Source organism: Salvelinus sp. IW2-2015, linkage group LG11, assembly GCF_002910315.2.
Source record: "Salvelinus sp. IW2-2015 linkage group LG11, ASM291031v2, whole genome shotgun sequence".
NCBI classification, from domain to species: Eukaryota; Metazoa; Chordata; class Actinopteri; order Salmoniformes; family Salmonidae; genus Salvelinus; species Salvelinus sp. IW2-2015.
Genome location: NC_036851.1, coordinates 14,683,439 through 14,699,079, shown reverse-complemented (window position 1 = coordinate 14,699,079; position 15,641 = coordinate 14,683,439). Strand labels below are relative to the sequence as shown.

The 15,641-nt window shown below is 43.8% G+C and overlaps 1 protein-coding gene across 4 annotated transcripts in view; it reads right to left on the bottom strand.

Annotated features, from left to right (window-relative positions):
* The window catches only part of sema3fb (sema domain, immunoglobulin domain (Ig), short basic domain, secreted, (semaphorin) 3Fb), a 94,182-nt gene that overhangs the window by 23,989 nt on the left and 54,552 nt on the right, over positions 1-15,641 (bottom strand). For 2 of the 4 annotated variants that reach the window (XM_023996192.2, XM_070445549.1), the window contains exons 3-6: positions 10,487-10,647; positions 9,994-10,056; positions 8,717-8,836; positions 1,669-1,758 (exon numbers count right to left, since the gene is read on the bottom strand). In XM_023996192.2, coding sequence (XP_023851960.1) covers positions 1,669-1,758; positions 8,717-8,836; positions 9,994-10,056; positions 10,487-10,647 — 434 coding nt within the window. The remainder of the gene's footprint in view (positions 1-1,668; positions 1,759-8,716; positions 8,837-9,993; positions 10,057-10,486; positions 10,648-15,641) is intronic. The other 2 variants (XM_023996194.2, XM_070445550.1) reach the window with 1 other exon arrangement.

Sequence of the window (15,641 nt, the reverse complement as noted above, 5' to 3'; positions counted from 1 at the left end):
CTTCATACAGAAAAAAAACTCTCAATTCAACTCTTCTAAATCCATCTATAGTGCACTAGAAGGACTGGGGGAATAATGCGTCAAAGGTTGTTCTTTCTGCACAAAAATGTCTCCTATGCCAAATGTCTCTCATCCCCTCTTGATTACAATTGTTTATGTACCCCTACTGCCGCTGACACCTGCAATCCTGCTCAGTGAAAACACTTCCTGGATGGAGGCTGGATGACTGATGCTCATGACTCCTGGCATCCCTATCCACAGCACTGAAAGGTGATTGGCAGGTATTTGGATTTGCGGGTGGGAACAGCCAATGGCATGCGATGACATGCCCCGTAGCCTTGCCACAAACCAGAACAAGTCAAATCCCCCAAACGCTCGCTCTTCAATCGAGGAAGAAGGGGAGCAGAGACGAAGACATCTCTGTCCTTGTCCGTCAACACCCGAGCAGGAGAAAGTGAGGTGCTTGCCAAAGTTATTCTCCACTGGCTCCTACGTGCACCTTTATGAGATTCCCTCTCACCTTTGATTAAAATCAACGGCACATGTAAATCTGAAGGTGTTGGCAGCTCCCTGCAAGAGATGCCAGATGTTGACGTGCTCCAAGTCACCAACGGTTACATGTGCCAAGGGATATACTCTGAACATGTTTTTAAACCTTTAAGAAAGATTTTACCCTACAGACGATTAAGTGTTGCATGCAACACATTCAAAACATAAGGCTGAAAACATAATGGCCCTGTCGTTCAAAGGGTTAAGAGTTCCTTCCTGTGCTGCGAATGGTGGGAGAGCACAAACATTCAAGTAATGCTCAGCTATGTGGGTCTATTATTTCCTTTCTGCTTTAGTAGTTGGACACAGTCGGCTGGTGTTTGTCCTGAACCAACGGGGCTGCAGTGTGAGAGGGTCAGACATTAACCGTGTGAGATTTGTGAGAGGGGTTGGCCCGCATTCCTACAGAAGGAGGATGGGTGGGGGGTAAAGGAATGGAGGGTGGGGCATTCTGTGCCCTCTAAGACAAGTGACAAGACAATGTGAGGAGGAGAGGAAAGTTACTAATGTATCTATCACAAATAAAACATGTATATTTGATTGTGTACTGTATCAACATGTTCTGTGACCTTGTGTAGCAAATCACAAAATGCTGGGCTTCCATCTCTCTCATGCATAAGAAGCAGGCAACGCAAATACTGACAAATCAGTTCACCAAACAGAGAGAGAAAGAGAAAGAGAAAGAGAGAGAGAGAGAGAGAGAGCACTCAGAAAGTGAGGCTTACACAAAAATGGACAGATGAACAACGAGAGCAACGGACAACACAAACATGATGGATGAAACAAAAAATGGACAGGGTCTAGAGAAGACATGCTTCGCCATGAGGAGATAAGCGATCCACTTCACTAGACAACCAACAGAGTGGGACAATTCAACTGATAAAGACAGAAATACTTCAAGACACACAGAATGAGCACAGATAGAACTGAGGGGTCAGGAGACATGCACAGCCCTCCCCTACAGGGAGACAGAGAGAGAGAGAGACAGAGGCATGGCATGTTGGCTGAGTCCCATAGTGGGTCTCCCCAGCCCATAAAGGTAAGGCTCAGGCGCAGACAGGCAGGCAGGCAGACGTGCCCATGCTAGTGATGGGCACCTGACCCAGACCCACGTCCCACCTTTAGTCCCAGTGTTTCGGACACATCGTTTGGTTGGGCCGCGCGGCTAGCCCTCCCTCCGGTCTGGGGCATCTGCAGGTGCATGGCGGCCTAAAACAGGAGACAGCGACACATTCTAGATGTTACGCACCTGCAGTAGGTGGGACCTGAYGTGAGCTCAGTAACTCTGTAAACTGGTCTGGGACTGATCTGACTACATGACTGTTTCAATAATGTCATTTGGAAAGCCTGTGGGGAAAATGTGTGGATATCTCATTCTCTACATTCTCTGTGCAAGGAATGCCTGCGTGGCTCAACTTCACCAGATGGTGTGAAAATCATCAATATTAGTTCTGTACCATGTGGTTGAGTCAATACAGTCTCTCACAGTATGGTACATACATTAAATCCTGGCCTGAGCCACCGCCAAGAACCAACATTTGGCTTTTACAGACAATACTAGCTATCATAGCCCCGTGTAGGCTAATATATATCCTTTAGGTATTTAGAAAGGAAGTTGTCTACAGCTGAGTGAATAGTACGTGTCTGAATAACGTCTGAAAAAGAAAGAATGATGGTATCTGGCAAGCTGATAACAATATAGCTGGACGTCTTCAGTTACAAATGTCAAAGCAGGTTCCTGACGTGTGAGAATGAGTGTGTGTGTGTGTGTGTGTGTGTGTCGTGTGGGTGTGTGTGTGTGTGTGTGTGTGTGTGTGTGTGTGTGTGTGGTGTGTGTGTGTGTGTGTGTGTGTTGTGGTGTGTGTGGTGTGTGTGTGTGTGTGTGTGGTGGTGTGTTGTATACATCTACATGAGACAATGAGCACAGTAGATTTCTGGCAATGAGCAGCATTTCGCCTCTCCTGGCTTCCTGTCTGGAAAAGCTGTGTGTATGGTGGTGTACCATTTCACATCTCTGCTCCCATACTTAACTCCAGACCAGCAGAGAGAGAGAGAAGAGAGAGGGGACTCACGGAAGAGTCTGACCTGTCTGTTTAATATGAAGGGGAAAATAAAAGCCATCTCATTAATGTACTATAACTAGAACATCCACTGGCACCCCATTACGGGAGCTCTCATGGCCAATTACCCAACTTCTCATATGGTGAGGACTGGAGGCTGAGGGAGCATAGCGGAGGCAGGCCAACTGAGAGTCTCACAGGGCTTCTAGAGCTATGAGTGGATGATAGTGGATGATGATGATGGATGAGGGAGGGATGGATGCCCTTTGTTAGTAATGATCATATGGATCCATACGAAATAGCAGAGGGGTAAAGTATTCCGTGGTGGTGATAGCTGGCCTACGAAACTCAAGACCTCAAATTAAAGAGTGAGAACTACATTCAGCCTGTAACAGTAACGGTGAGAAGAACGCTGGGACGACAGTTTGTGAAGACTGAGACTCCAATGGCTGCTAGGCCTGGGCTGGGAGATGAAGCACTGACTGCAGCAACTGCATAATCCCGATCTGCCCAGCCCCGGCAATCCTAGGCACCATTGGTAGAGGATAGGTGAAGGTAGATGAATGAAATTAGTAATGCTCAGTCCCTTCCTGTTAGCAGATGCGCGCGGGATAGAGAGACATAGAGAGAGAAAGAGAGAGGGAAGGATGGGTGGGGATGGATAGAGAAAGAGAGAGAGAGAGAGAGAGAGAGGAGAGAGAGAGAGAAACAGAGAGAAAGAGAGAATGAGAGAGAAAGATGGAAGGGAGGGAGGCTGTGGGATGGAGAGTAAATGTGGAGATGATCTCTACAGATCAGAGGCGGCGTTTCTCTTGGCCGGTGATTTTAATCCAGGGAAACTGAAATCCGTTTTACCAAATTTTTACCAGCATGTCTCCTGTGCAAAGAAACACATACAAGGCCCTCCCTCGCCCTCCCTTTGGCAAATCAGACCATAACTATATACTGCTTCCTGCTTACAAGCAAAAACTCTAACAGGAAGTACCAGTGACGTGCTCAATATGGAAATGGTCTGATGAAGCGGATGCTAAACTACAGGACTGTTTCAGAAGCACAGACTGGAATATGTTCCGGGATTCATCTGATAACATTGAGGAGTTTACCACATCAGTCACTGGCTTCATTAATAAGTGCATTGACGAGGTCGTCTCCACAGTGACTGTACATATCCCAACTAGAAGCCATGGATTACAGCAGTAATTCAGCAGGTTCCCAAACTAGAGATCGCGACCCAATGTGGTGTCACCTGATATGAAAATGGGGTCGCGGGTGAATTTCCAAAATCTACCCCCAAAAAATACAAAAATACATATATAGTATAATATCGTCTTTGTATCTAAAAATCATTGTAATGTGGCTAACCTTAAAAATCAAAATCAAAATTATCAAAATTATTCAAATCTAAATGACTAAATTCAATCAGAGGAAATGTCACACCCTGATCTGTTTCACCTGTTCTTGTGATTGTCTCAACCCCCTCCAGGTGTCACTTATTTTCCCTGGTGTATTTATCCCTGTGTTTCCTGTCTCACTGTGCCAGTTCGTCTTGTATGTTCAAGTCAACCAGCATGTTTTTTTCCGTACTCCTGCTTTTCTATTCTCTTCTACTAGTCCTCCCGGTTTTGACCTTTGCCTGTTTTCTGGACTCCATTCCCGCCTGCCTGACCATTCTACCTACCCTGACCTCAAGCCTGCCTGCCATTCTGTACCTCTAGAACTCTGAACTGGTTTTGACCTTTTGCCTGTCCACGACCAGTCTCTTGCCTACCCCTTTTGGATTGTTAATAAACATCTTGGACATCTCTGCCTCCCGTGTCTGCATCTGGGTCTCGCCTTGTGCCCTTATAGGAAAAGGCCGCACGTGTTGCACTTGAATCATTCCCATGGTGAATGGCTAGGCCAGCTACGCTATGAAGCCACACACTATTGCAGAACCTTTGATATTACCGGACGCAATTGATATGGTGAAAACAATGTGTGCGGAGGCAGAGGCACAGAAACTCACATCAATACCATTCTGAGAACACTGTTAAACAAAGAATTGATGCTATTGCTAGCAATCAAGAGGAAACTGACTGAAYGACTCAAACTCCCCAGCTTATGCTCTCCAAATGGACGTTAGCTGTGAGGGCCGAGATGCCCATGCATTTGTATTTATTATGGATCTCCACCTGCTCTTCCTGGGGTCCAGCAAAATTAAGGCAGTTTATACAATTTTAAAAACATTACAATACATTCACAGATTTCACAACACACTGTGTTCCCTCAGGCCCCTATTCCACCACTACCACATATCTACAGTACTAAATCCATGTGTGTGTGTGTGTGTGTGTGTGTGTGTGTGTGTGTGTGTGTGTGTGTGGTGTGGTGTGTGTGTGTGTGTGTGGTGTGTGTGTGTGTGTGTGTGTGTGTGTGTGTGTGTGTGTGTGTGTGTGTGTGTGTGTGTGTGTGTGCGCGCGCCAATGTTGTTGTTGCTCTTCACAGTCCCCGCTGTTCCATAAGGTGTTTTTTTAATCTATTTTTTTTTATATAACTTTGCTGCTTGCTTCGTTACTTGATGTGGAATAGAGTTCCATGTAGTCATGGCGCTACGTAGTACTGTGCGCCTCCCATAGGCTGTTCTGGACTTGGGGACTGTGAAGAGACCTCTGGTGGCATGTCTTGTGGGGTATGCATGGGTGTCCGAGCTTGTGTGCCAGTAGTTTAGACAGACAGCTCGGTGCATTCAACATGTCAATACCTCTCATAAATAAAAGTAGTGATGAAGTCAATCTCTCCTCCACTTTTAGCCAGGAGAGAATGACATGCATATTAATAATATTAGCTCTCTGTGTACATCCAAGGGCCAGCTGTGCTGCCCTGTTCTGAGCCAATTGCAATTCTCCTAAGCCATTTTTGTGGCACCTGACCACACAACTGAACAGAAGTCAAGGTGCAACAAAACTAGGGTCTGTAGGACCTGCCTTGTTGATAGTGTTGTTAAGAAGGCAGAGCATCACTTTATTATAGACAGACTTCTCCCCATCTTAGCTACTACTGCATCAATATGTTTTAACCATAACAGTTTACATTCTAGGGTTACTCCAAGCAGTTTAGTCATCTCAACTTGCTCAATTTCCACATTATTTATTACAAGATTTAGTTGAGGTTTAGGGTTTAGTGAGTGTTTTGTTCCAAATAGAATGATTTTAGTTTTAGAAATATTTAGGGATAACTTATTACTTGCCACCCACTCTGAAACTAACTGCAGCTCTTTGTGTGTTGCAGTCATTTCAGTCACTGTCGTAGCTGACATGAATAGTGTTGAGCTATCCGCATACATAGACAAACTGGCTTTACTCAAAGTTAGTGGCATGTCATTAGTAAAAATTGAAAAAAGCAAGGGGCCTAAACAGCTACCCTGGGGAATTCCTGATTCTAACTGGATTATATTTGAGAGGCTTCTATTAAAGAACACCCTCTGTGTTCTGTTAGACAAGTAACTCTTTATCCACATTATCGCAGGGGGTGTAAAGCCATAACACAAGTTTTTCCAGCAGCAGAATATGATCGATAATGTCAAAAGCTGCACTGAAGTCTAACAAGACATCCCCCACAATCCTTTTATCCTMAATTTCTCTCCGCCAACCATCAGTTATTTGTGTATGTGCTGTGCTTGTTGAGTGTCCTTCCCTATAAGCATGCTGAAATTCTGTTGTCAATTTGTTTACTGTGAAATAGCATTGTATCTGCTCATACACAATTTTTTCCAGAAGTTTACTAAGGGTTGGTAACAGGCTGACTGGTCGGCTATTTGAGCCAGTAAAGGGGGATTTACTATTCTTGGGTAGCAGAAGGACTTTAGCTTCCCTCCAGGCCTGAGGACACACGCTCTCTAGTAGGTTTAAATTGAAGATGTGGCAAATAGAAGTGGCAAAATCGTCTGCTATTATCTTCAGTAATTTTCCATCCAGATTGTCAGACCCCGGTGGCATTGACTTTTGTTCGATATATATGTTGGGGGATGATATTCACGAAGACATATAGTTCTGTCTCATGATTCCCGAGGATTAAATGGCACGGGATGTTCAGTGTGCTATGTTGATGAAAAACAGATTCTATGGGATCAAATGGTGGGCTTTTGCACAGATGTGGCTCCATCTATGGTGGGATGGTGGGCAGGCCTCTGCACTCTAGTTATGAATATGTATGTCTTCCTCTGACCTATGGATGCATTGTATGATACACCGAGAGCAACTAGTGGCAAAAGAGCTGAGCACAGAACTAGGAGATATACTGTAGTAGATAACTTAAATTGTAAACTACATCAAACCACATCCACTGTGTGCACGCCTGTTTGCAAAACTATGTGGAGATGTGGGTTTAGAGAATGATAACGATCTATTTCGTACCAAGGCTTGGTGGTTACCGAGGGGTAGTGTTGGAAAGATGTTTCGCCTTRAGAGAGGAACTGTTATTCACAATATACAGTTGAAGTCGGAAGTTTACATACACTTGGGTTGGAGTCATTAAAACTTGTTTTCAACCACTCCACCACTTTTYTGTTAACAAACTATAGTTTTGGCAAGTCGGTTAGGACATGTACTTTGTGCATGACACAAGTMATTTTTCCAACAATTCTTTACAGACAGATTACTTCACTTATACTTCACTGTATCACAATTCCAGTGGGTCAGAAGTTTACATACACTAAGTTGACWKTGCCTTTAAACAGCTTGGAAAATTCCAGAAAATGATGTCATGGCTTTAGAAGCTTCTGATAGGCAAATTTATATAATTTGAGTCAATTGGAGGTGTACCTGTGCCTCTTTGCTTGACATCATGGGAAAATCAAAAGAAATCAGCCTGATTTTGAGGACCTCCATAAGTCTGGTTCATCCTTCGGAGCAATTTCCGGCTGCGTGGTCATAGGACCATACCGCTCAGGAAGGAGACACGTTCTGTCTCCTAGAGATGAACGTACTTTGGTAAGAAAAGTTCAAATCAATCCCAGAACAACAGCAAAGGACCTTGTGAAGATGCTGGAGAACACAAGTACAAAAGTATCTATATCCACAGTAAAATGAGTCCTATATCAACATAACCTGAAAGGCTGCTCAGAAAGGAAGAAGCCACTGCTCCAAAACCGCCATAAAAAAGCCAGACTACGGTTTGCAACTGTACATGGGGACAAAGATCATACTTTTTGGATGAATGTCCTCTGGTCTGATGAAACAAAAATAGAACAGTTTGGCCATAATGACAATTGTTATGTTTGGARGAAAAGGGGGAGGCTTKCAAGACAAAGAACACCATCCCAACCGTGAAGCACGGGGGTGGCAGCATCATGTTGTGGGGGTGCTTTGCTGCAGAAGGGACTGGTGCACTTCACAAAATAGATGGCATCATGAGGTAGGAAAATGATGTGGATATATTGAAGCAACATCTCAAGACATCAGTCAGGAAGTTAAAGCTTGGTCGCAAATGGGTCTTCCAAATGGACAATGACCCCAAGCACACTTCCAAAGTTGTSGCAAAATGGCTTAAGGACAACAAAGTCAAGGTATTGGAGTGGCCATCACAAAGCCCTGACYTCAAYCCTATAGAAAATTTGTGGGCAGAACTGAAAAAGCKWGTGCGAGCAAGGAGGCMTACAAACCTGACTCAGTTACACCAGCTCTGTCAGGAGGAATGGGCCAAAATTCACCCAACTTATTGTGGGAAGCTTGTGGAAGGCTAACTGAAACGTTTGACCCAAGTTAAACAATTTAAAGGCAATGCTACCAAATACTAATTGAGTGTTTGTAAACTTCTGAACMACTGGGAATGTGATGAAAGAAATACAAGCTGAAATAAATCATTCTCTCGACTATTATTCTGACATTTCACATTCACGTCAACTGTATTCCTCGTGTTACTATTTCAATTTTGTACGACATTTTGATCTTTAACTCTGCATTGTTGGAAAAGGAACCATAAGTCAGCMTTTCACAGTCTACACCTGCTGTTTACAAAGCATGTGATGAATATACATTTGATTTGATTTTACAGACAGCGCCATAGGCTCCCTCACCTCTTCATTATGTGAACACAGACTSAATGTATTCCATAAGGTGTGGAGCTCTAACCTGTGGTTTGCGTCCACGGTTGACGTAGGTGCAGATGGGGTTGTAGGCCCCAGTACCACAGACATACAAGTGGGTCCTGTTCCATGGCTCAATCAGACGGATAAAGTTCCCACACTCGCCCTGCATGGGGACAAACATAGACAGACATGAATGGATTATCAACATGTATGATAATACCTATATACAACATAAAGCATAGTACAAGAGGCAATTATCTTTAACATCAATGGAAATGTCAATATATTAACATGCCAGTGTGCCAGTATAACAGTATACTGCTAGTATAATCTATTTATCCACACCCTACACTGGCAGATGGGGAAGAGTGAGACTTGTTGGTGCCAGTCCTGCCCTGTCTGTTTGTCCAGACAGAGCGGAACCAGGATTTTACAGGGCCAAATAAAAACCTCGTAGGTATATGGGGCGGCAGGTAGCCTAGTGGTTAGAGCGTTGGACTAGTAACCGAAAGATTGCAAGATCGAATCCCTGAGCTGACAAGGTAAAAATCTGTCGTTCTTCTCCTGAACAAGGTAGTTAACCCACTGTTCCTAGGCTGTCATTGAAAATAAGAATTTGTTCTTAACTCACTKGCCTAGTTAAATAAAATATGCCCTTCAACTGGGCTTCATAATAGCGCTTGATGGTTTTTGCGACTGCACTTGAAGAAACATTCTATGTTCTTGAAATCTTCCGTATTGACTGACCTTCATGTCTTAAAGTAATGATGGACTGTCGTTTCTCTTTGCTTATTTGAGCTATTCTTGCCTTAATATGGACTTGGTCTTTTACCAAATAAAGCTGTTTTCTGTATTCCACCCCTACCTTGTCACAACACAACTGATTGTATCAAACGCATTAAGAAGCAAAGAAATCCCCAAAATATATATTTTTAAAGGTACACCTGTTAATTTAAATGCATTCCAGGTGACTACCTCATGAAGCTGGTTGAGAGAATGCCAAGAGCGTGCCAAGCTGTCGTCAAGGCAAATGGTGGCTACTTTGAAGAATCTCAAATATAAAATAACTAATTTGGTTACTACATGATTCCATATGTGTTATTTTATAGTTTTGATGTCTTCACTATTATTCTACAATGTAAAAAATGTGTAGGTGTTGTCCAAACTTTTCCGGAACTGTATATATATATATATATACTTTATAGATAGCTAAATATAGAAAATACATTACTACATATTACAGGTGGCACAAGTCACCTGATCTGAAACATAAATCCTGAATTAGTTGTGTGGAGATCGAGAGTCAACAGAAATACTTACATTGGTGTCCTTTCCACTTAGAAGACACTCAGTCTTCCTCTGCTGAGAGACAGGCCAGTGGAGCTGAAGGCAGGGGGGGAACAAAGGTCATTTTATAGCAATAACCCAACACATCGCACAACCCGTTCAACATCACTGGACTTTATAGATGTGGGGCTAAACCTGCCACAGGGTACTATTAGCCCCCTTGGAATGGTCATATCCAGATTTTGTTTTTACAATGTTTTACAACCCCTGTCTCCAGAAAATAGTGCAGTCCAATACAAACTGTAGGTGAGCTAATCAAAATGTCAGACACAGGGCAGCGAAATGAGACATATGACCCTCGGGAGCCGTTTTTGAGAGCTGAGGTAAAGGGTTAGCCTCACCACGGATCATAGAGCTCTGGAGATGAGAGAGGAGGGGAGAGGGGGGAGGAGAGGTGAGGGGAGAAGAGGTGAGAGTAGGTAAGGGAAGGTGAATAGATACAGGGTTAGTGACTGTAAGGTCTTACAATGAGCGGCTCCTTGTTGATGTCATGCAGGTCCAGGGACAGGATGTAGTCCTTACTGCCAACGTACATGCGGTCATGGTCCTCGTCCATACGCAGGATACGGTAGTCAGACGTGTTGAGCAGGTAGGCAAAGTGTTGGGCAGTGCCGGTGGACCTCAGCTCTGCAGAGAGGAGAGGGGGAAGAAGAGAGCAAAATATCCATTAGGGAAAGACAGCTGCTGTACACAAACAGATTAACACACACATGCAGGCTCAACTGACACATTCCACCCCTGTCCTGCATACCCATGTGGGGTTATGGGATGGTTTTATATTATCAACACTGTTGAAACCCAATACAGTCGGTCAGTGACAAGTGCTAGAGAGCGTCTCATTGTGTTGCCATCTCAATACTGTCTTTCCTCCATATCTCTGTTAAATACCGGCATGGACATCTGCCAAGGATGCTTTTCTCTGGTCATCTGAAGGTCTGAGTGGGTCTTCTGCGGCTACATTAAKAATGCAGTTGACAGACATTCCTATGTCAAGAGTAACAGGACTCTTCCTATAGACCCTTCCCTGTGAGACTGGAGTGTTTGTTTGATACGTTCTCCACAGTTCAGCAGCCATGTACAGACAGGGCAGTGCTGTTTGAGAGGCCCACTGTCTCTCCGCTGCTCGGGCCCGACACCAAAGACAAACAATCAATGGGACCCTACAGTGTAGGGCTTAGCAGGGTGGCAATCATATACTGCTGCTTGACAAACATTGAGGTTTTACTCAATAAGCTTCTACTGAACTAATTTAGGAGTCCACCAAAAAACAACATCTCCACAATGCCACAACTATCCTTCATGTATGGTAATTTTAGTGGTTAAATTGTGGTCAGGAAAAAACAGTAGATGACAGATAGGAAGGATGTAGATCTAATTCAAGTATTTTACTGTTTAAATACTATATATCAGAACTAAGGTATGCCTGCACATAATCAGAGGATCAACTTCAAATAAAATGGTCCTGTTGTATCACAGCTTCAAATGTCCTGTGTAATCACAGCTTCAAATGTCGTCGTTTGTATCACAGCTTCAAATGGTCCTGTTGTATCACAGCTTCAAATGTCCTGTTTTACCACAGCTTCAAATGTCCTGTTGTATCACAGCTTCAAATGGTCCTGTTGTATCACAGCTTCAAATGGTCCTGTTGTATCACAGCTTCAAAATGGTCCTGTTGTATCACAGCTTCAAAATGGTCCTGTTGTATCACAGCTTCAAATTGTCCCGTTGTATCACAGCTTCAGATGGTCCTTGTTGATCACAGCTTCAAATGGTCCCGTTGTATCACAGCTTCAAATGGTCCTGTTGTATCACAGCTTCAAATGTCCTGTTGTATCACAGCTTCAAATGGTCCTGTTGTATCACAGCTTCAAATGGTCCCGTAGTATCACAGCTTCAAAGTCAAAACCTGCACAACATAGTTTCAAGTAACAAATCCTTCTGATTATTACAAAAGGGTAAAAATAAGTTATTCAGATCCATGTTTATGCAGGACCTGTTTCTAAACTGGTCACCCTACTCTGGGAATAAAACATGCCTCCATAAAGCCAAAGAAGGTGTGTGTTTATATTCAATCCCCTCTGTTTGAACAAGGTGAAAAATACATTCCTATCTGGTTGTCTGACTGTCTCTCAGGAAGTTTTCTGAATACCAAGACAAGACGAAAGCCATCCCCATGTCCCCCATCAAACCACAGGACCTTAAAATAAACTCCATCCACAGACGTTTCTCAACATACTTACCATGGAATCTGATATTACAAGTCTTCCATACCGTATCTAAATTTAACTCTGGGTTACTTCAATAATCAACGATTCATAGCATTAGATTTGCTATATTTGTACAGTTTGATTTAATAAGAGTGGTCTGCCAAGGGTCTGTTTATAGGTCATCTGTGTGATTGACAGCTGTCGGGCCCTATGCGTAAGAGCTGCGACATGTGGTCTCACCCCGTGATATTTGTGTTTGAGAGTTGGGTTGATGATGAGTCCCCATACTACACCCCTCTGTATATCATTGGCTGTGTGCTACTGGATGGGAAGTTCAACACACATGCACACACACGCTTGCACGTACGTGCACATTTACACACACAGACACCAGGCAGGCAGGCAGGCAGGCAGGCAGGCAGGCAGGCAGGCAGGCAGGCAGGCAGGCAGGCAGGCAGGCAGGCAGCGCAGGCAAGCAGGCAGGCAGGCAGGCAGGCAGGCAGGCAGGCAGGCAGGCAGGCAGACAGACAGACACACTCCAGGGGCCAGTTTAAGCCCTTTCTGAACCAGTTTGTCAGCAACTCCTCAGCGTATGTTTGTTTTCAGAGAGTAGCTGAATGTAACCATCTGTTTGGTGAGGAGGGAGTCAGAGCACTACAGAGCAACAATAGACTCTATAGAGCTCTCCGTATCCAGCTCCAAAACATATGTAATCGAAGCCCATAATCATCTGATAACGGACGGATAATGGAGTCATAATGTACACTAAAGGGTGGTGACAAACCAAACATATGACCCTTTTAAACATCTATAGCTAGCTTGCCATATGTTAATTTTCCCGAAACCAAAAACCTTAAACATCCATAACACTTGAAATAAATACTGTTATGCATAGATATGCATATTTAGATAATATTTTATACATTAGATATGCATATTGGATAATAATAATGTTATACAGTAGATCTGCATATTTAGATACTTGTTATACATTAGATCTGCATATTAGATCATTGTTATACATTAGATATGCATATATGATAATTGTTATACATTAGATATGCATATTTGGATAATAATAATGTTATACAGTAGATCTGCATATTTAGATACTTTTTATACATTAGATCTGCATATTTAGATCATTGTTATACATTAGATATGCATATTTAGATCATTGTTATACATTAGATATGCATATTTAGATCATTGTTACACATTAGATATGCATATTTAGATAATAATACTGTTATACATTAGATATGCATATTTAGATAATTGTTAGACATTAGATATGCATATTTAGATCATTGTTATACATTAGATATGCATATTTAGATAATTGTTATACATTAGATATGCATATTTAGATAATTGTTACACATTAGATATGCATATTTAGATAATAATACTGTTATACATTAGATATGCATATTAGATAATTGTTAGACATTAGATATGCATATTTAGATAATTGTTAGACATTAGATATGCATATTAGATAATAATACTGTTATACATTAGATATGCATATTAGATAATTGTTATACATTAGATATGCATATTTAGATAATTGTTATACATTAGATATGCATATTTAGATAATAATACTGTTACATTAGATATACATATTTAGATAATTGTTATACATTAGATATGTATATTTAGATAAAATACTGTATACATTAGATATATGTCACGACTCCTACCGAAGGTGGCTCCCCTTCCTGTTCGGGTGGCGCTCGGCGGTCGTCGTCACCGGCCTACTAGCTGCCACTGACTTTTTCCTCCCCCTCCTTATTTGTTTTGTTACACCTGTTTGTGGTTAGGGTGATTAGTGGGGCTTATTACCCAGCAGCCCTGCCTGCTGGGTGTGCGGGATTGTTTTGTGTACGGTTTGTACATGCTTGTGTGTCACGGTTCGTGTACGTTGTCTTTTCTGATTATTTTGTTCCCTTTGTGTGTTGGGGCATTTGTTGGAGTGCGTCGTGTTCACCTCTGTGTGATTAAAAGTTACGCTACTCTGAACTCTCTGTCTCCTGTTCTGACTCCTTCCTCCACTACACCCCGGGCATACAATATACATATTTAGATAATAACTCCCTCCCTCCCCTTGTCAGTGAAAGAACGTTCTCTAAACAAATACAGAACGTTTACCAGGCTGCGTAGAAAATCATATTCCATCTGTTCTTAATGCTCCTGTAGCACTGCAATTAAAGCATTACTAAGAGGAAACTACTGTCCTATACTAGCATTAGAGGCCATTCTCCGGTGATTTGCATTGAGCTCATTGTAAACCAACATGCCACTTAGGTTTCTTGTTGTATCAGTCAGAGAAATGGAACTTGCTATGTCTCGTTGGGGGTAAATACACAAGAAAAAAAAAGAAGAGGAAATCTGAAAGGAAAAGTCTGCCAGCTACTGTACATTATCCCTGCCTCTCTCCCCCTCCTCTCCCTCTATCCCCTCGCTCCTCTCCCCTCCTCTCCCCTCCTATCCCCTGCTCTCCTCTCACCTCCTCTCCCCTCCTATCCCCTGCTCTCCTCTCCCTCCTCTCCCTCCTATCCCTGCTCTCCTCTCCCCTCCTCTCCCCTTCCTATCCCCTGCTCTCCTCTCCCCTCCTCTTACCCCTCCTATCCCCCTCTCCCCTCCCCTGCTCCTCCTCTCCCTCCTATCCCCTGCTCTCCTCTCCCCTCCTTTCCCCTCCTATCCGCGCTTCCTCTCCTCCTATACCTCTTCTCCTCTCCCCTCCTATCCCTGCTCTCCTCTCCCCTCCTATTCCCCCTGCTCCTTCCCTCTCCCCTCCTATCCGCTGCTCTCCTCTCCCTCCTATCCCCTGCTCTCCTCTCCCCTCCTATTCGCTGCTCTCCTCTCCCCTCCTATCCTGCTCTCCTCTCCCCTCCTATCCCCTGCTCTCCTCTCCCCTCCTATCCCCTGCTCTCCTCTCCCCTCCTATCCCCTGCTCTCCTCTCCCCTCCTATCCCTGGCTCTCCTCTCCCCTCCTATCCCCTGCTCTCTCTCTCCCCTCCCTATCCCCTGCTCTCCTCTCCCCTCCTATCCCCTGCCTCTCCTCTCCCCTCCTATCCCCTGCTCTCCTCTCCCCTTCTATCCCCTGCTCTCCTCTCCCCTCCTATCCCCTGCTCGACCCTGCTCGACCCTCTGCTCAGACAGACAGAAGCACTGGGGAGTGGCTCATATTAAATGTTGATCCAGGGCTCATAATGGCGGGAGACTGGGCTCAGCTACGCCACACTGCCTCAGAGGTCAGGCCACCTGTGGAAACAAGCCCAGGAGGCCTGGAGAGGGACTGGGCAAACACTGAGACACCATCAGCAAGCTAAGGCACACAACAACAGAGGGGAAAACGTGCATGATCAAGACGGATGGTGATTTTTAACCAGGCTACTACATTTG